Source organism: Trichoplax adhaerens, genomic scaffold (genome assembly GCF_000150275.1).
Source record: "Trichoplax adhaerens TRIADscaffold_1 genomic scaffold, whole genome shotgun sequence".
NCBI classification, from domain to species: domain Eukaryota; kingdom Metazoa; phylum Placozoa; class Uniplacotomia; order Trichoplacea; family Trichoplacidae; genus Trichoplax; species Trichoplax adhaerens.
This window is the reverse complement of record NW_002060943.1, coordinates 8,241,126-8,261,295: the sequence shown is the minus strand read 5'-3', so window position 1 is coordinate 8,261,295 and position 20,170 is coordinate 8,241,126. Positions and strand designations below refer to the sequence as shown.

General features: G+C 33.1%; 2 protein-coding genes across 2 annotated transcripts; one reads left to right on the top strand and one right to left on the bottom strand.

The window, feature by feature from the left end:
- Positions 1-1,497: 1,497 nt before the first annotated feature.
- On the bottom strand, positions 1,498-7,662 carry TRIADDRAFT_18942 (uncharacterized protein; the record flags this gene model as incomplete). Its single annotated transcript, XM_002108067.1, has 20 exons — positions 1,498-1,665; positions 1,761-1,859; positions 2,027-2,200; positions 2,326-2,457; positions 2,917-2,995; positions 3,144-3,382; positions 3,466-3,747; positions 3,869-4,051; positions 4,128-4,295; positions 4,385-4,504; positions 4,596-4,664; positions 4,897-5,226; positions 5,329-5,454; positions 5,614-5,725; positions 5,865-6,013; positions 6,272-6,415; positions 6,496-6,702; positions 6,842-6,957; positions 7,009-7,205; positions 7,559-7,662. The coding sequence occupies 20 exons, from the start codon at positions 7,660-7,662 to the stop codon at positions 1,498-1,500; spliced, it is 3,198 nt and encodes a 1,065-aa protein (XP_002108103.1).
- A 6,422-nt stretch (positions 7,663-14,084) lies between these two features.
- On the top strand, positions 14,085-18,715 carry TRIADDRAFT_52235 (uncharacterized protein; the record flags this gene model as incomplete). Its single annotated transcript, XM_002108801.1, has 16 exons — positions 14,085-14,169; positions 15,415-15,590; positions 15,881-15,955; positions 16,100-16,155; positions 16,279-16,369; positions 16,461-16,532; positions 16,620-16,676; positions 16,758-16,818; positions 17,112-17,214; positions 17,409-17,510; positions 17,621-17,705; positions 17,834-17,920; positions 18,038-18,091; positions 18,206-18,292; positions 18,371-18,435; positions 18,523-18,715. 16 exons carry the CDS (start codon positions 14,085-14,087, stop codon positions 18,713-18,715), a joined length of 1,449 nt encoding a protein of 482 aa, XP_002108837.1.
- Positions 18,716-20,170: the final 1,455 nt, after the last annotated feature.

Here is a 20,170-nt window from a genome sequence, read left to right as displayed (position 1 = left end):
ACCATGGCTGAATGTGTTCAGTACTGTGTCCACCTTATCTGAATTGCAATTATAATCGAAAGCCTCACAACTTCCAAATTCATTGCATATAGTCTCGCATCTGGTACCAAAAACAGATAAATCCTGTAACAAATAAGTTTATAGTAACGATCGTTATCACACAATACCGATGAATGTTGTTAGAGTCTTCTTTTACAAATATTATGTAATAATAATATTTCGCAAGATTACTTGAATAACTTCAGTCGATAATGCCTGGATTCTGGGGCCTAGTCGCTGTTTAGCTAAAGCAACCTTTGTTTTCAAGTTATTCCATCTGAAATTAGTAGGAGACCACAAATTATTAATAAAATACGTAATAAATCGTATAACACAAATAATATTTAAATAAATAATATAAAATATGATATCCTTTCAGTAATCAATTTCAAAAATTTCTCACCTCCCTGGTGCTGCTTCGAAGAATTTCTGTGTTTTATTGGGAAGACTTTGGCCATATTTTTCTAATAGTCTAACAGTTTTATGCATAACAGTAAATTTTGCATCATATTCGTTCTGCTGAGCATTCACCTTCAATTTTTGGAAAGAATTTCAGAATTTGTTATCTTAGTAACATAGGCAACTGCAATCCTTACATTAATAGTCGTCTAAGTACTCATAATATCAATATATAAGGTATTAATAACAAAACATTGACAGTATGCGATTACGATGAGACCCTAACCTCATTAAAGATACGCATCAATTTCATAAAAGCAGCCGTATCCTTCTCATCACCAGATATATCTTCGATACCTGGTTCAACGCGTCTTATAAAACTATCTAATGCATTTAGCATCGCTGTAACTTGATCTTTTAAGTATTTAGTGAATGTATGCATCCATTTACTTGCATATGTAATTAAAACTTGTCGAATTGGATGCATGTCAATTCGTAACCAGCCTTCATCACGAATCTTGGGTAAAGATTTGATCTCATCTCGTGCTTTCTAAAAGATGCATGAAAAAAATGAAAAAATTATATTAAGCAAATCGGATAAAACTTTAATCTGTATATATTAACTATATTATCCTATAACTGTTACTTCATGGTTTGTTTGTATATCTAACTTCAAGAGTATATAATGTAATCGTATAAATAGTTTAGGCAATTCTACCTTGTAAATATTTATCTCAACATCAAATGCATCCAGCGAAGGCAAATTATCGATATGATTATCATTATTAAAAGTAGATTGCAGAAACGATTTCTCAATACGTCCAATTTTGTCGCCCATACTCAAATTTGCACCAGTTGATTCATTATAGCTACTCCTGTATTAAGAATAAGATAATCCCTTAAGGTTACCATTTTAAATCGAGTTTAGTCTTTATGTTTTCCTCAAGCTGTTAATGTACTAAGACACTATATTGTACGGAGCAAATTGTACAATATCAAAATATGGTAATAGGGGAATGTTATGAAAAAGGCAAAAAGATTTATTTGATAGATTTCTGCTTACACCGTGGCTGAATGTGTTACGGATTTATCATATCGAGAGTTAGGACGTGATACAGTAGGTGATTCAGGCATTGATTGAATTTTTCCTCTCAGAAAGCTTTGAAAAGATTGTTGCACATCTTGGGTCCATAAAAAAGAGTATTCATTGTACCATGCGATACATTTCTAGCATATTTTAAAATAGAAGTGCTCGTAAGAAGATAATTGACTGCAATCATTAGATCGATAGTCAAAAATTTAGCATAAATGCAATGGAGAACCTTAGCTTCTTCTATTCTTTCCTCAATAGTGTCTTTGATTTTTTCAACAATTACAATAATTTCTAGATCATTTTCAATATCATCTCGATATCCATTGGTCTAATTACAAAGAAGTTCAATTTCTCATAATTCGATAGAAGAGTTTAATCCTTAAGCGACAATCATTCACAAGCATAACCGAAGGTAAATTTTCATTATTACTTCCATTATTAATTCAAATCTAATACTGATAGCACTAAACACTCATAACTCTTATATTCCCTTACCTTATCAGGATCTTTAAGGCACTTTATTAATGATGCTCTTCTCAAGTAGCTATCAAGCCAAGATGTTGAAATTTCCTGTATGCTTGGAATTGAAGTATCTTTAGTTAAAGGAGGGGTAAATGTTACTTCTTCCCCGATCAATTCCAGGCGTATCGTCAACACTGGAACAGCGTTCTAAATTTCAGTTACATTCACAAATCCAGGATACAATAATGGAATTAGCGTGGATATCACATTAGAAATCTGTTTTCATATAATTTCATTTCCGTATTTGCTATACAGACGCGTAAGTTACAAACCTCAGCCGTAAGTTGATTGTACATGGATCGAAGTGATGACATAGTGGCTTCTTTTAAGCCCCGTTTGACTAAGTCTTCAAGATAATTAATATAATCGCTCCAAGCTGGAGACGCGCGGCTTATTTGACAATTCTATTAAAATCATTGAAAACAATTCACTTTGTGTAAAAACACAAAGGCTACTGTATATTTATATACTGTACTTAGGCTAGTTTTTACTTTGTAAAAAGTTAACGAAATTTAATTTAAAAATCGTATTATGTCGAAGGCGGTCTTAGTAACGAAATCAATATATTTCCAAAGCTAAATATGAATCAAAATTAATTACGTTAGGCCTTTACACAGTAAGTATTATGGAATTATTTCAAAAATTCACTGTCATATCCTTTATACGAGCTGATATTAAATTAGCCGCAAGGCCAATTTTAAATTCTAGAGAATGTAATTTTAACGATTTGTGCGTTAAAAAACCACGTTACATAGTGCATAATATGTTTGGGTTGTATACAAAACATTGTACTTTATTATTCCTTACTTTATTAATAAATAACTATGTAATCTATAATCGAGGTCTCTACTTTAATGACTTACTTCAAAGGAAGATTTGACTAATGTATGAATGCGCTGTCCCGAAGGAATTACATTTCCCTCGTACGCTTCCCGTAATGAACTAATAGAGAAAAAGAATTTTAGTTAAGTTTAAAAAATAACTGAATATTCCTATTTCACCAATTTAATATCTATCTCTCTGTTAATCCATTTACCCTTTCCGTATCGTAATAATAAAGTAGTATGGAGATATTGAAAGATATCAGTACCTATGTGAAAGTTGTACTTCCTCGATGGAGTACGAATGATCAAGACTTCGGATGGAAAATACATCAAGTCGCTGACTAGTAGACCATGATGCAATAACATTATTAATCTCTTGGCTATTCAATTGCACAATTGACAAATGACGATGAACGTCGGAGCATATTAAACTAGTCATTGCTTCAATAAAATCCGGAGCTTCGACGCTCTTCCAGGTTAAATTATCTAATCCAGATTGTAATAGCTAGAAATTGCAATCCATGTTTGAGTTAGTCCTCTTAGTAACGGAAGTTGTATGTATTAATAGATTAATTATAAACGACCTACCAGATGAATCTTGTCGACCTTTTCTTGAAAAAGTGGTCGTTCAAAATAGCTCATATTTTTCATTATTGCATTATACTTTGATGCGATTGTTTCCAATCTATCTGCAATCTGTCGGATCGTGTAAACATCGGTGCTACGAAGAAGAGTTCTGGCGTTATCGGGCAAATTAATATTGAGTGGTGGAGCAGACATATACTGTATTTCGCGAAGAAGTAGTAGTAAGCCGGGGTCTAAATTAACTTGTAAGATCTTTCCATTACCGTCTTCCGCTGTTACAAATATCTAACAAGTAAAAAAAGCAATATGCTAGAAATTAACCACTTTATAATTTTAATTTTTTATGGCTACATGAAGTAATTAATAGCAAGCTTGATGCCCATCCAATTTACTTGCAGCTACTCACCAATAAATGCTTTTTTAATTTATTTCTTAAGTCTGCTTGAATAGTTTTTTGCCATTTATTTAAAATTTCACTTTCACATCGCGAAATATCATTAATCAAGTCGCTGTATGTATGCCTGACTTGCCAGCCAAAGTCATCTTCCAGGGAATCAGGACTGACTTGTCTCATTTTTGACATCGGTTCCTTGAAAGTGTTAGAAGAAAAGCTTGAAAAAGTTAGCCGCATCAGCATTAGAAATAACAAAATTACTGATACATACCTGAATACGTGCTCGAATAGAATAAAGCCATAGTAATTTACCAGTGACTGGTGGGAGATTAACGTGGCTAGGGGAGTTACCGTTGTAGTAATCGAACATACTTCTTACATTTAGCAATTCATCCATGATGGACTGCACGAGATCATTAATGATGCTCTTCAGGCTTGCCTGAAGGATAAAACAATTTCAAAATTTTAATTTTTAAAGATTTAATGGAAACAAGGTTATCCTGAAGCTTAAGACAAAGCAAAATTTACCCTGACATTATCTCTACAACTAATGCCTTCATAAACTTCCAATAATCTTAACTTAGCTCCAATGGTTGGGCAAACTGTCAACGTTTGGCCGAGAATGCTAGCTAGCCGAGATTCTAGATCCTAGATTATACAGAATACAAATATTTTAATGAGCAATTCTTATTTCCTTGAACATATTTTATAACTCAAAGGACTTAGCAATACGACTTACTCTAACGACGGATCTAAAATGAAAGAAGGCATTTTCAAAGTTTTGTCCTTCATCAATGTCCAGTACATCCTTGGTATACATATATACAGTAGATTAATATCAATGATGAAATTTATAATTATCCTCTATTGTAAAATAAGTAGTCCACTAAAACACTCCTATCTAACGTTTAAAAATTATACCGCTACATTGAACCCATTCGGTGACAATTAACAATATTTTTAATTGGTGCACAAGCAATAAAAAATCTTTCAATAAGGTAATAAAAAAGAAGAAAAATTTTAATAATTTAGAATATTACCGTGACTACTGATAAGAAGTCTTTCATTGTAACAACAAATTTAATGTGAATTTCTTCAACTAGAGCATTCAAGCTACTTCCACCAGCACCACCAACATCGACAACTGATTTTAAGCAACGGAAATGTTGTGAAGTCTGAACTAGTTCAAGAGCGTCATTGCATCTTTCCATAAAACTATTTAGCGAGACAAATGCTGAATTATTTCTTGCAGGCCATGGTGAGTCTGACCAGTTTTTGTCAGTTAATTCGGCTGTAAGCGCTACTGATTCAGTATGATTGACACCATTTCCACCGGTAAGTAAAATTTGAGCAAAACCACCAGCTCCTTGCTTTTCCACTCCAGTTCCGTACCTAAAACAATACGATTAATAAGTAAGTCCTTTCTATAGCAAACTCATTCATCTACTTTCATCATATTATTGATGTTCTACGTACATTGTATCAGAAAGAGCAGCCATTTTGCTCCTATTCAAAGAATCTGCTTTGTCTTTTTTGTCTAAGTAAATGCCACGAAATCGGGCGCATACTCTGAGAGCATCTTTCAACCTCAGGTACGACTATAATGATATTAAGTGAAAGTAGAATTTTTGTAAAATGACAAAATAAAATAAATGTATAGATATACGAGTATACATGTATATGTACACAATACTTTATCCATATTCTGGCTATGAGAATAAATAAAAAGACTTGTTACCACTGGATAACGTTATTACCTCTTCTGTATCTTCAAGAATCCTTTTACCTACAAGTTTTTGAGCTCGATTAACAACTTCGTTAGCAATCAAAGATAGTAACCGATGGAATTGGCTGACACCATGGTAGTATCTACAGCATTTAAAATAATAATAATATTATTTCACGCGGTTCTATTAGTCGAATATGTTACTTTGAATATCCTTGCAAGGGTATCACTTTAATTATGTTTTATTGATTTTCCTACTAACAAATAGTTACGTGTACTAACTTAGAATTACTCCAAACCAAATAGAGTAGATGAATAAGTGGTGGAAAAACTGAAGCTATAGCATCAGATTCGTAAGCTTCGTGTAATTTTTGAAACCAAGGTACCATGGTATTCAGATAGACCAAGTTTGATCGTGTTTCAGCGAGTGCCTAAGTATTTTAAGATAAAAAATAATTTAAGTACTAGACCTGTTATCTACATGTCTAATTTTACTTTGCATATAATCAGAAAAAGTTTAAATAAAGCTATGAATGAGCTGTATTTAGACTCAGTTAGGGTAGGCTAGATCGTTATTGAATTACTTAAAGCATAACCAATTGGGTATATCATTAGTGAAACCATAGACGAACATTACGTCAGCAATATATTATAACGTTAGTTTAATTTTTACCCTAAACTACACTTACTTTAAGGATATCTTTTCGAACGCTAAGAAATGAATGCCAATAAGTGCTATTTGCGTTCTCTAAATCATTTAAAATATCACTTGCAAGTGGCTGATCCAGTTGCTCCATAATGTGATTTAAACGCTTGTAACGATCTGTCCAAATCTATCATGTATAGGAATAGTTAATTTTGAGCTAATTAATATTGTGAACACATCGATTAAGAATAAATTTGTTAAACTAACTTCAACTTCTGCTAAAGGTCCGGGACGATTATGATCAGAAAGTTTCATAATTTCATGACTAGGTTCAAATCGTAGAGCAACTTTGATTTGTTTAATCCAACCAATCATGACCGATTCTAGTAAATGGATAACTGCAGCACTACGATTAGAATAAGTTGTTGCATCTGCCAGGATGTCAATAGGCGGGAGTGGTAAAATAATTTGGCCCTATTGGAAAAGGAGTCATTACATTGAAAATAGTAAAATTAAATATTAAAGTAGGAATAATTTTGCCCAAAATTTTAATAAGCTTTAAAAATGAAGTATACAAGTTAATTTAATTCGCTAGATATACATTATTACTAACATCAACATGACCGCGAGTAATTTGAAAACTGCTAAGACACTTTTGTAACGCATCAATCACTTTATCATCGCCATAGGTTGCGTTAAAATGCTCATTGCATAGCATAGGTAGATAGACTTCACGTGAAACCATGGTTAAATGATCTAAAGGATTTTTAGTGCAATCACAATAGAAAATTTCTTCTGAAATGTTATCTTTTGATACTTTTCCTGTCTCAGGGCATTTTTGAATTAAAATTAATTTATCTTCTAGATCTGATGGAGGTTGAAACGAAGCCTTTAATGATGCTGGTAAAACGGCTGTTTGTGTATAGATATACATAGTTCTTTTGCCTTCTTTATTGAAGAATTCAGAAATAACATTTCTAATATTGGTGGATGATTCATATCAACAAATTAGTAAAGAAATATCACTCGAGTTAGTTACATGCATAAGTTGAAAGAATTTTTTTAATTATGGTAATTTAATTATCAAGACTAATATCCTAGTTATTACTATTGAATTGAGCAAGTTGCTGATACACACAATGCAATTATTACTATTATTGTAGTGTCATTTTTGTAGACATTGAGATAAAATTATAATTATACATCGGGTAGAGATGGAATTGCTTATATATAAGCTTTGATTTGCAATCACTTAAAGTAGGTAATAAAATGACAATACGAGTTATTCAAATTTTTAAGAAGGGATTGTGTATTGCCCTAGTTAGTTTACCTATTTTCTTCATTGGAAACAAGATTTTTAACATCTTCTGAGCGAGCATGTAGTGAACTAGTGATTCTAGTTTCAAGCCAGCGAAGTCTTTCATCATGATCCATGATCTAGATAAATGAGCACATGGAAGCTGTGGATTTATTGTGTTATTTTAATAGTATTATCCATCTAGATTCTGTATAAAGTTGACAATCATCTTATCTCCCAAGGTGATAACGGAAGCAGTTCTACTTTATTTTTTATGCTATTTACTGTAGATGTTATCACTTTTAACTTTCGATATTTTCTTCTACTGAATATCATCCTTTCTTAGAATGATTCATAGTATAGATCGCAAAAACTGGCTATAATCAATTCATCGTTAGTATTTAGCTACGCAATTTTTTGTGTTGCACACAGTAGATATATGACTATGATGTACATTTTATAATCATGGATGTTCTTTTGTATATGTTATTTATCATATAAATGGTAAAACTAGTTGAAATTATTTTATCCTTCGTATTTAGCAGTGAAATTTTTTCATGGTCTTTACTGTAGCTATATTAATAGGACGCATTTCTATATTTTTATAACTTTTCAACATTGCTTGAGCTGTATATGTTGTCGTTATTTTATCATTGGTACTTAGTTGCGACCTATTTTATGCTATGTGCTGTAGATATATATTAATGTAATTTTAGAACTTTTAATATTCTTTATGTATTCTGCATCAGGTTTATTCATATTATATTATTGACGGTCAAATTTGCTATAATCATTAATCACTCGTATTGGCTATTCACTTTTCATGCTATATGCTGTAGACACTAGAAATTTGTAACTTTTAACATTCTATGCACGTTTTGTATTCAGATTATTCCTAATTTTGACCGTTCCATTTAGTATCATTTGACGATGGTTAGGAAATTGTTATCGACTAAGATTTTATACTCAAATTGAAAGACGAAGAATTGATTGATTGAATTGATTTGCGGCGTACACCATACACTATCATCAAATTAAAAAGATTGGAAATATCCAATCACATCCATTGAGAAATTTGCTTCAAATCGCACTATATTCCGTGGAATTGCGACGGGTTTGGCTCATTATTATCATTACTGTAGGATATTCTGCTATTCTTATTGTTGTTAGGTGATGTCTATCGTATTTTTATGATATTGCATACATCCATGTTAGTCGTTATTGAAGGTGATTGAGTGATGATAATACTTGTTCAACTTCAAATCTACAGTATTGATGTAGGTGAAACATGAACAGGATGAGAGATTGATTCTTACCTTTCTTAATTGCTTGATACTTTAATCAAGGATGATAATATAGCTGGATATCGATTTTCAATAAGTTTACGTTGAAAATGATTGAACTGTACTGAGTAGGTCATCACTCAGAGTTGAATTTTGTTGGATAGGACCTCTACTAATGGACCAATCTTGTCGATATTTAACTGCAGAATGATGCAGCTAGTTGTAGTGTAAATAGTATCGGCGGTGTTGCTCAACTCTTCAGCAAGAAATTGGTGTACTGTATACAAGAACATATCCCACCGCAATCCATCATGATTTATACCGTCTGCCGATAGCATACATGGACCACTAAGTCGATATTGGCTAACGTTAACGATCAACGTTGTAAACGTTGAGACTTTTGTTGCAGTTTTTGGTTGCTGTGGAAATATTCTCATTTGCATAATAATAAGGCTGTCGGCCATGCGCCGTTTGACGGCGCGTTTCGTCTACAGTACATGGTATTGTACACACGACCATAAAGTACTGTACACCCAATACGATACTGTACTGTACAGTACGGTAGCACAGTATTGTATTTTACAGTCCACAGTCCGTACTCTGTCTGTCTGTATGTATGTCAGTAGTAAAGGCTCAATTTCGACGTCTTACTGTACTGCCATCAGTAGACGACCACAACAAATTGCTAGTTGTTCATAATCTCATTTGTAGTGGTAGAATAGTTCCCATAATATCATTCGTAGTGGTAGAATAGTTCCCCATAATATCATTCGTAGTGGTAGAATAGTTCCCCATAATATCATACTCGTAGTGGTAGAACAGTTCCCCATTTTTGGCGTCTAGGATAGTTACTGTATTCAATTAAAAGCAGTTGACCACTATACTATTACTACTTGTATCAGTGGACGACCACAAATTGCTAGTTGTCCATAATCTCATTCGTAGTGGTAGAATAGTTGCCCATTTTTGGCGTCTAGAACAGATAATATTATTCGGATTGGTAGAACAGTTCCCCATTTTTGGCGTCTAGGATAGTTGCTGTATTCAATTAAAAGCAATTGACTACTATACTATTACTACTTGTATCAGTAGACAACCACAAATTGCTAGTAGTCCATAATATCATATTCGTAGTGGTAAAACAGTTCCCCATTTTTGACGTCTAGAATAGTTACTGTATTCAATTAAAAGTAGTTGACCACTTGGATGGTGAGCGATATCGAGTTTTGAACTATCGAAATCGCTCTAGGCTCAATTTTGAGGTACTGATAGATACACTAAGCGACATTGCATGCAACACCGATGTTATTACTGCTGTCTATCCTTTATTGTACTTGTAGAGCAGTTCTAAATTTTGCCTCTATGATAGCTGTTGTATTCAATTCAAAGTACAGTAGACTTGGATGGTAAGCGATATCGAGTTTTGAATTATCGAAATCGCTCTAGGCTAAATTTCGAAGTACTTATCGATACGCTAAGCAACATTGCCCTATTGCGTGTAATAGTTATAGTATTACTGTGTACTTTAACCTACCACATAATATCTTTCATACTTGTTGTCGTATTCAATTAAAAGTAGTTTACGACTTGATGCCAATTGAACGATATCGAGTTTGAATTATGGAAATCGCTAGGGGATTGGCGCTGTCGATGATACCAGCGCATACAGGACAAGACTACATTTGATAGATTAGTCTATGGCCTGATGCATTTGAGCGATTCTGTACGTCGAAAACGGTACAGTCATTTATTTCAACATCAAATCGCTGTTTGTCCACAACTGTGTAAAACAGATGTCGTCAGTTAACTCATCGCTTAAGGCTTTCTAGGACATTGGTTTTACACATTTTGCAAGTTGAATTCATGATGCAAATACTGCAACAAGTTCCACCACTAACGGCAGTACTGGCGCCAGACTCTACAAGTTTATAAGTGTCGACGCAGTCTTAAAAGCTCTCTATCCGCGAAATCGCTTGGACTACTCCATTCCTACAGTAGAAATAGAGTAGTCTGTGTTATAGTCAATGGTCAAGTCCAAGAGGAGATGGCATGAGCACTGAGTGAACAAGGATTACTCAAAGAGAAAAGGATGTCCAACTATCGTTCTCGACAGTGGAAATGGAAGAGGTTGATGACCACTTTGCTGACCATTTCTACTCTACCTTACGCCTACCACTCGAACATACACCACATTGGATTGGTTTTGTGCTGTACTGTGTATAGTAATAGTGCTGTAGTACAATAAAATGAAGAGCAATAGATCTTTGCAGTTAGAGAATTTCTCAACTTCCATTAGCTAGGTAGCCAACTAGCGATGCAATCGTGCAGAGCAACACGAGACATCGTTGGATTTCGCATATTGTTCGTGCATCTTTACACTCTTCTAGCTCATCGACCTTGTGTTTAGCTGTAGGGAGAGTAGAAGGAGTCTTCTGATCAATTTTGCGGATCAACATTAGAGTTAATCACAGTTAGAGTAAGAGTCTTCTGATTGATTTTACATTAAGTACCGCCATGCGGTCGAATGGATGGACAAGAACTCCCATACAGTCGACTATACGGTATCGCAAACACAACTCCAATTAATACACCACGTGATACCGTCCGCCCAGTCTGTGTCTGTCTACCGTATACAGCACGGTCAACTGCATCATACCCGCTACATGAGCAGAATTGTCATCGACGACACCCACAATCATTTTCAATTTCCCCTAGTAGCTACCATTTCTATTTCGTTTTGCCTGTTTTCCCCTTATGATTTATGATCTGTACCCATAAACGATGCTGTCAAGATATTTAAAGAGAAATTGGACAAGTCTGCCTTATTATGTACTGCATCGAAGTTATAATAAGGTCCAAAGCGATGTCAGTTCGGCATCAGCCTTGCTCGATTCTTACAGAATTGATAAAGAGAAATCGTTGAGTAAGTATTTCGCATCATTTGCAACATGGATTCATCGAAGGAATAATTTCCGTCATCGGTTTATATATACTGCTAGTGATTAAGGAATAGTAGTTAATCGACTTCCATCACTTAGATTCTTTCTATGATTGCAGCCTGCCATTTATACAGTAATCGTAGCTTACCCCTCAACTAGACGTGTACTACTGTGGTGGAGTCGATTTCTTTCCGGCTGTGACAAGGAAAATGACAGAGTCAATTACATATTTTTCCGAAATAGATGTTGATAATACGCTTAAATGATCCCTTTCTCATCTCTCGACATGTTGTATTATATACAAGTATCACCAAGTCGTTAAAATTACGATTCTTCTCCCCGCAGTAGACTAGTACCCTTGACTCGTTCAATCCATGATTGAAGACCAGTACCATGCAAAGAAACCAACACATGCATTCGGTACATGTTCCATCTCTATCGTGCCCTTTCGGCCATCAAATGGATTCCTTCCGAAAAGTAAAAATATTATGTGCTAGCATGCCTAGAATGACGTTAAATTTGTTCAGTCAAGGCGATAGAAATGTGTCGTTGCCTACGATGATTAAGTTATTGTAGTTTCCCTTAGTTAAGGAATAACTTTCAACGATCATGTTGTTGCCATACACAAATTGAATTTTGAACCTATCCAATCTATGTATGCTACAACTCTCTCTTCATGTCAACGGTGGTGTGGGAAAAGGGTCCATCACATGTTAAGGAGTAAAGGGATAGGTTGTAACTATAGACATCCAGTAGTAATTTTCAATCGAAGCAGTATACTGACTTTCTGTTGCTTGATTCTAATGGCCTATCTTGGATATTCATCACGACCAATGTTTTGTAAAATAAAAACATAAAATAAACATATTTGTTTTGCTGTGTGCATGCAGAAAACGAACTTTTAGTCTGATTGCATATCGTTAGATAGGACAGCCGTTATCACCTGCGTCTATTTTTAGCCATTCGTCTCTTTTTTAAATGATTATTTTGGTATAATCATTATGCTGTTGAAAAAGATCCTTGTTACTGACTATACGATGTTCATTTTGATACCTGTTAACCTTGATAAAAACGTAATTCAATCTTTATTTATTAATTAATAGCCAAATTAGGTTGAAAAATCAATTTATCCATTTTCAGTAATCCATTGACATTGTCAATTCTCTATCATAAACTACTACAGAATTTCAGTGGATAGCCTTAACCCCACGACATTTTTGTAAACTACGTATATCAATGACTATCTATCCTTCTATCATCTATGGTTTTGAACCCTTCCGTCAACATAGCAGCCAAGATTGTATGGCAAAATGAATTACTTTTGCACGACAGTTTTATGATCTGCAATGGCCCATTGAAGACATAGCTTGGCACTTACACGTTGGCTTGAAATCCAATAAACGCCCAAGATTTAAACTTACGCTAAGACAAACAGCGAAAGAATCATTAATGGAAAGGGTGTAAATGAACCCTCTTTCAACCTTTCTTCTAATTCTGTAAGTGCAAAATAAATCCCATGGCCATAAATCCCCCCCCCCCCCTGCATGGACTCTACATCATAAATAAAATTATCCGCATCGAATCGACATTGATATTCGTAATCGCTAGTTTGATCAATTCTCCACAAAGCCTACCGATAAAAAACTTTGCGTAATATCTACTTCTAATTAATTCAAACTTGGCCTTTATATATGCAGTTCTACTATTACACATATCTATTTCATCTCCATGCCATTAAAGCCTATTTTCTTGTTACAGTATTTGTCTATTATTATTATGCGTAAACAAATAATTATATGATCTCCGTCAAACTTTAAAAGCCCTTCTCCTCCAAAATAGGACCGTTTCGATCGCATGTTACTCTCTCAGTTTAATCCTAGCCAATTTTAATAGTTTATTTGTTACACATCCTTCCGTACATAGATTATCAACGAAAATCCATTTTTATTGTCACGAATATTCTAAACACATGTAACGGACTGTTTAAATCTATTGTAAGTTCAAGTCCTTGGCTTACTTTTATACTGTATAGCATTATTGCGGTATAAAAGACTTCGTATCGACTATTCTATTGCCTATCCTGCATTAATTAATCAATTGTAATGATTAATTTAATAACCAATTGTTGGTCGCCAATTAATTACCTAGACAGGCTATAAATTACTTTTCCATTCATGTCGATGCATACAAGGATATAGAAATGATCCAACGTACAACACAATTCTATACTTAGTATATGTATCAATTCGACATGTATGAAAGTTTATATTATTATTATTTTTTGAAGAGCCCTAGTAGGCATTACCTTTGTTTATATTGCCTATCTAAATTGTAATAATGACTACGGCTGTAAGAATCTCGTATAGTTTTTTACCCGTCCATGAATTTGTAATTTTTATATATCTGTCACCAATACATAGAAGTATATATTCTTCTCGTGACAAAGATACACCGGAGATTTTTCCGAGTCTTCTTCTATCTCGAACTACTCATCAACATTAATTTCCCGTGATAACTATGAACCTTTTACTTAAGTTTCACGACAAAAACGATATAGGCTTTCTCCTTATACTCTATTTTAAAAATACGTTCGAGTACGCATATAACACGAGGCTGTCATGATCAGAGCACAACCTCACCGTTAAGCTCTCTATAAATTAGGTATCTAACGAATTTACTTGCCTATACTGGAAAATGAGTTAGTTTTACAAACTATAACCTTACGACAATGTAGCTACTGCATAACGATCAATACAACGTATCTATACAGTATACTTAACGGTGGTCTTCAACACCGTGACAACATCCTTAAACTTATATCCCCGGAATAGACTATATCTATTCTTATGGCATATAAGCGACTCGATAGGTATTACCTTTTACGTCTAGATTAACTAGAAGCATTAGTGACCGTAGCTGTAAAAATCTTTAGAATAAGCAAGTGCCTTGCAACTGATGCGAGTTTATAATTTTAAGGTATTCCTTCAACTCATATCTTACAATCTATGTTATATAAATGACCCGAAAGGTATTACCCTTTTCCGCCTGTGCTAATAGTCTGAATAAGATTATGAACTATTAAAAATTAAATTCATCAAAACTCTTCACCGCCGTTTTTTGTGTATAAATTGCTTCTTTTTTTTTTAAATTTCCCTATCATGCTTTACACGTAATCCTGAGAACATACACTAATCAAACTATAATTACACCTCCAGTATTATAATACATAATTACTCTACAAGTCTACTGCATTATTTCTTTGAAATACACACATTACCTTAAACGCTATATTGTCATGTAATAATATAGTAATTAGTCAAAATTAGAGCTTTTATTCAAGTGAATATAATCAGGAATAAAAGAAAAAATGTTCTCGAAGCCTGTACTATACTCTATACTACTGTACAGTAATAGCACCAATATCACTAGAACATCCTTACATAAACTTTACTCACATTCAACTGCTATTACGCAATCAAGTTATACTAACTGTAATAAAATAAAATAATCTTTCTAAATACGCCTTTTCTTCTATTTATGCGTATTATCGTCTTTTTGATATTATGAAATGATGTAACATACATTAATCGGTGCCAAAGCGAATATATCCTTACTTTTATTTTACTGTGTACTATTAATTAATTGCTCATTTTTTTATTCTTGGTAGACCGCTCTTATGATATCCAAATCAGCCCTAATAGAATCTTTGCAAATAAGGAAGTCAACTTAGATGAAATTAAAGTCTATGGATTCGATTATGATTACACTATTGCTTCTTACAAGAAAAAACTGCAATATTTAATATTTGATATGGCATTAGATTATTTAATCGAAGATAATAAGGTAAAAAAATAGTATTGAGTTTTAATAATTATTTTACATTGACTACAGACAAGACAACGCCAGCATTAATAGTTACTATAGTATGTTGTCTTATCTGCTCTCTTTGTACAGTGCAGTATAAATATCGACAAAATCAGTAAAATATATCAATTCGTACCGAACATATAGTAGTTATCCTTAATTATAGAGTATAGCTGCAATATGTATGGCAGCATTCATTTGCATAAGTGTTAAAATTGTTAGCTCTTCATTACCTCAACACTTATACGCGTAATTCTATTTGTTGATAGTACCCTAAAGAAATGAAATCATTTGCATACGATCCCGGCTTTGGAGTTAGAGGCCTCCATTATGATATTGAAAAGGTATGCTAAAAAGGCTTGTCGCATTTGATATTCAAATACTTACTAGTGTTAATAAATGGCGTACTCTATCTTTCGCTCTAAACAGTCAAGATACTTCAATCGATTTATAACTAATATCTAAATAAAATACACATGGATTTTCAGGGCTTATTAATGAAAATCGATTCTCAGCATCATGTTGAGCTCGGAACCGTTTATAGGTAAGTGATGAGTCGCAATTCATGTGTATCAATAGCAATGATTAATTCCAAGTACCCAATAAAACTATAATCATGGATATCTTAAGCAATAGAAGTTTAGCTCACATAATTTTATATTTGCAGAGGCTATACTCCTCTAGATGATTCTGAGGTTCTCGCAACATATGGAGGCACTCACCTATCCGTCCAGTACTTGTCTTCAATTTATGATAATGTAATACCCTTAATCTACAGTATATGATGACTTGAAAACTTCTTTTTACAGCACTAAACGTAACATTATATTAAAATCTCCTCAACTTTAGGGTAAGTATATGCGCCAATTAATAGACGTAGATTCTTTATCTGAAATGGCACTTCTAACTCAAATTGCTGAGGTAAGTTAACTAAGATGAAAGCTTCAATTCCATCTTTCTCTCATACTTAGTTCCCTTCAAATTTAACTTTATAAATCGATTTCGCAGTATTTCAAGCAAAAATCTATGTCTTATGATCCAAAGTACATTTTTATGGACGTTAAGGTTTGCCTAGTATCTTTAGGTTCCTTTTGTCTTGTTGTTAATGACACTAATTTTAAAGCTGTAATATTATAACGCCATTAGGCAGCAATTAAGAAGGTTCATTTGTCTGGTAAAATGCATGCTACTGTCAAAAATGCAATAGGTAAATTACATAATTCGTTTTAATCTTAGTAATAACCAACAATTATGTTAGGCTTCTGACAGTATGGTATGACTCGTGGTATCTATATGTTATAATGGCCGAAATAATTATCTGTAATTCAAAAATTTTATCTAATTTACTGATTATAACCGTATATAGCTGAGATATAAAATCATTTGTGAAGTTTGCTACAACGCTATCGATTTTGTACCTCAGTGTCGTCTATACTACATAATAATCTATATAGCTACACCTGCAGTAATGCTGGTCTATCTCTAATAACGTATTTGTAGGCGATTATTTGGAACCGGACCCAGATTTAAAGGAACTACTTGAATATCTCACTAGCGCTAAGAAAAAAATATTCATCATTACAAATAGTCAATTTGATTTTTTGTAAGTAGCAGTGACGTTAACTCTTTACCAGAACTGGTAACATGATATATTTAATCCATATCTTTTACGATGATATTACTATACTAAATTCTATACAAGCTCCAATAAAGGTCATTATCGTAAACTGTTAGCCCTAATAACGATATTACAATATACGGGACCATTTACTATGGCTTATTGTTTCTTTAAATTAGGAACGCAGGCATGACACATTTAATTGGTCCAGACTGGAGATCTATGTTTGATATCATTATAACAAGTGCACGCAAACCTAGCTTCTATACTGATGCCTTCCAGTACGTATTGCATAGCAAATACTGCATCGATTTACAAGAAGTTTATAATATTGTTATCTGTAAATACTCTGTGCTTAACTTCTATTATTACTTTTACCTTCTGTCTACAGTCATTTTAGACACTTAATGACATCTGATTATACTACCTCATGGGACAGAGTAAAATGTTTTAAAAAAGGAGAAGTATACCAACGGGTAATGATTAAATTTATAATTATAATCTTTAATCCCTCCTAATTTAAAAGCATTATTTATAAGTAAACAGAGTTGCTTATTATTGTTATGCTATTAAATTTCTTATATAAAATTTATTCTGATGACAGGGTTCAGCTCGAGAATTTTTAAATTTAGCCGGTTTTAAGGGATCAGAAGTGCTATACTTCGGTGATCAAGTTTATAGAGACTTAGCGGTAAATATTTTGCCCTCAGCTTTATTTACGTTTCAATTTTACATTGAAAATCTATTCTTAGTATGTAACTAAAATCAATTTTTAATTGTTGATCTTTACCCCAATTCCAATTTATAGGATCTAGCTCTAAAACTTGGATGGAAAACTGGAGCAGTAATTCCAGAGTTAGAAGTAACTAGCAATATCTGATTGTCCTTAATTATAACGATAATATTGATTAGGTTAGAAGTATTTCACTTACATTCAATTACTAAATTTCACGTTGTGATACAATGCTACTAACAGAGAGAAATTGAAATAATAAGCTCGGACCATTATCAACGCGCATTAAATTGGCTCATTTCATTAGAAAAACTCATTGATCGCGCTCAAGTATGAAACTTATATCTTATTCAAATTACTACCGGTATCTAAAAATTAACGACATTTTTTGCCACTCTAATATAACAGAGCATCAGATCCCCAGAAGCCTTGCAGCTGCTACATGAATGGAAAGAAGAATATCAAGAAGTTAGGTAACGCTGAAAGTACAAAAGTTAATTTGATTGCCCCTTTCTATCTACTGTCAACATTACCATTATTAACTAAATTTTCTTCAATAGAAAATTACTCAAGATGTCATTTAATCCACGATTCGGAAGTATGTTTCGGACCTCATCGAAAGCAACGTACTTTAGCGGTAGAATAGCACGCTATGCAGATTTATATACTTCTTCTATAACTAACTTTTTAACATATCAGCTGCATCACACATTTTATCAAAAACGATCAGCTTTGCCCCATGAATTTATATAATATTGATTACTCTTACTCCTATAGCTATAGAGTATCTAATTTAATTTAAGTTCACAAAATGATCTGTACGGTATGCACGTATCATAGGATCCCTGGTCACATTGTGCAATAATGAAAGCTTATGTACCAAACTTATCATACACGTATATCAGATCTTTGTCGTCGCGTAATGAAGTTTCATCTTATTTTATTGTAGTATAGCATGGACGATATGAAATCTTTTACCGGTGTTCATGCAAACAATTTGCAAAAATTTTTTTTTTAATATTTTATTATGTAATTTTATTTTCTTGTTTCGCTAATGAATGTAACTCGACCATGAGCATCTCATCGAATCAATTTAGTCCTTTCCCGTATCCACATAGTAAGCCTTATACTGAAACCTTCTGTAGACCTAATTTATTAATTTAATCTTACTGTTATCATAATTTCTGTTTTCGATATCATTGGAGCTATAGCTTTTAGCATATTATGATACTAACATCAATATAAAAAATGATTGGATCAGAAGCTTTGATTGCAATAAATGAATTATACTGACAATACACTTACTTTGACGACTATTTAAATAATCCTAAAAATCGTTCAGTTATTACTAAATAAAACAAATATTTTCATATAAGGTGTTATGAAAATGATCGAAAGTTTCCAAACTACTTAAGAACGTTTTTTCTCTAATCTTTAAACTCATTATCCCGATATGGAAATGTTTATATATGGGAGATATCAGCAGAAACTGTTCTACTAGTATGGCAAATATAACTACTTTTGTATTGGTTGCATAATGAGATCTAGGTAAAAGCTAAGTTTCAAAACTAGCAAGTAATTTAAACCAAAAGCGATTAGTTAAGTGCCGAAATTTATCCGACTATTATATTATCTCATTATTCATCAACATTTAAAATAAAGGTATAAACGTACCGTATACCAAATAAGTGCCACAGTGGATGTCAGACATTATACTGTATGTATTCTAAGTTTGCTTTCATCATCATGGTGCAATTTAAGCAATATTTATGACTCAATCGCCTAAAATCATAAATGCATAATTTGTAGAATAATCCTGAATTGACGTGAATGTATTTAGAGCCTTCCATATGAATAATGAAGTATAAATTTACAGCTAATAGAATAGCTTAATTACTCAGTAGAACAGATACGTATATATCTGCCTAAAGCTTCACTTTGTGTAACAATTACTTCTACCTTCATTCTAGGAAAAGCACGTCTCAGTAAGTATTGTACTTAAAAGTACGTATCAAGAAAATACGGTGCAACTACTTCATCATAAATATCCGGATTATATAATAGTTAAAACTCCTGCTTTTTTAAGAACATGAATTTGCTTAGAGTAATACTACAGTCACGACGAGTAAAGTTCAGTGTTTGCTTTAGGAGATTGTATTGACCTAGAATCGAGATAACAGAAAATTGCAATCCTAGCAAATTTCATAT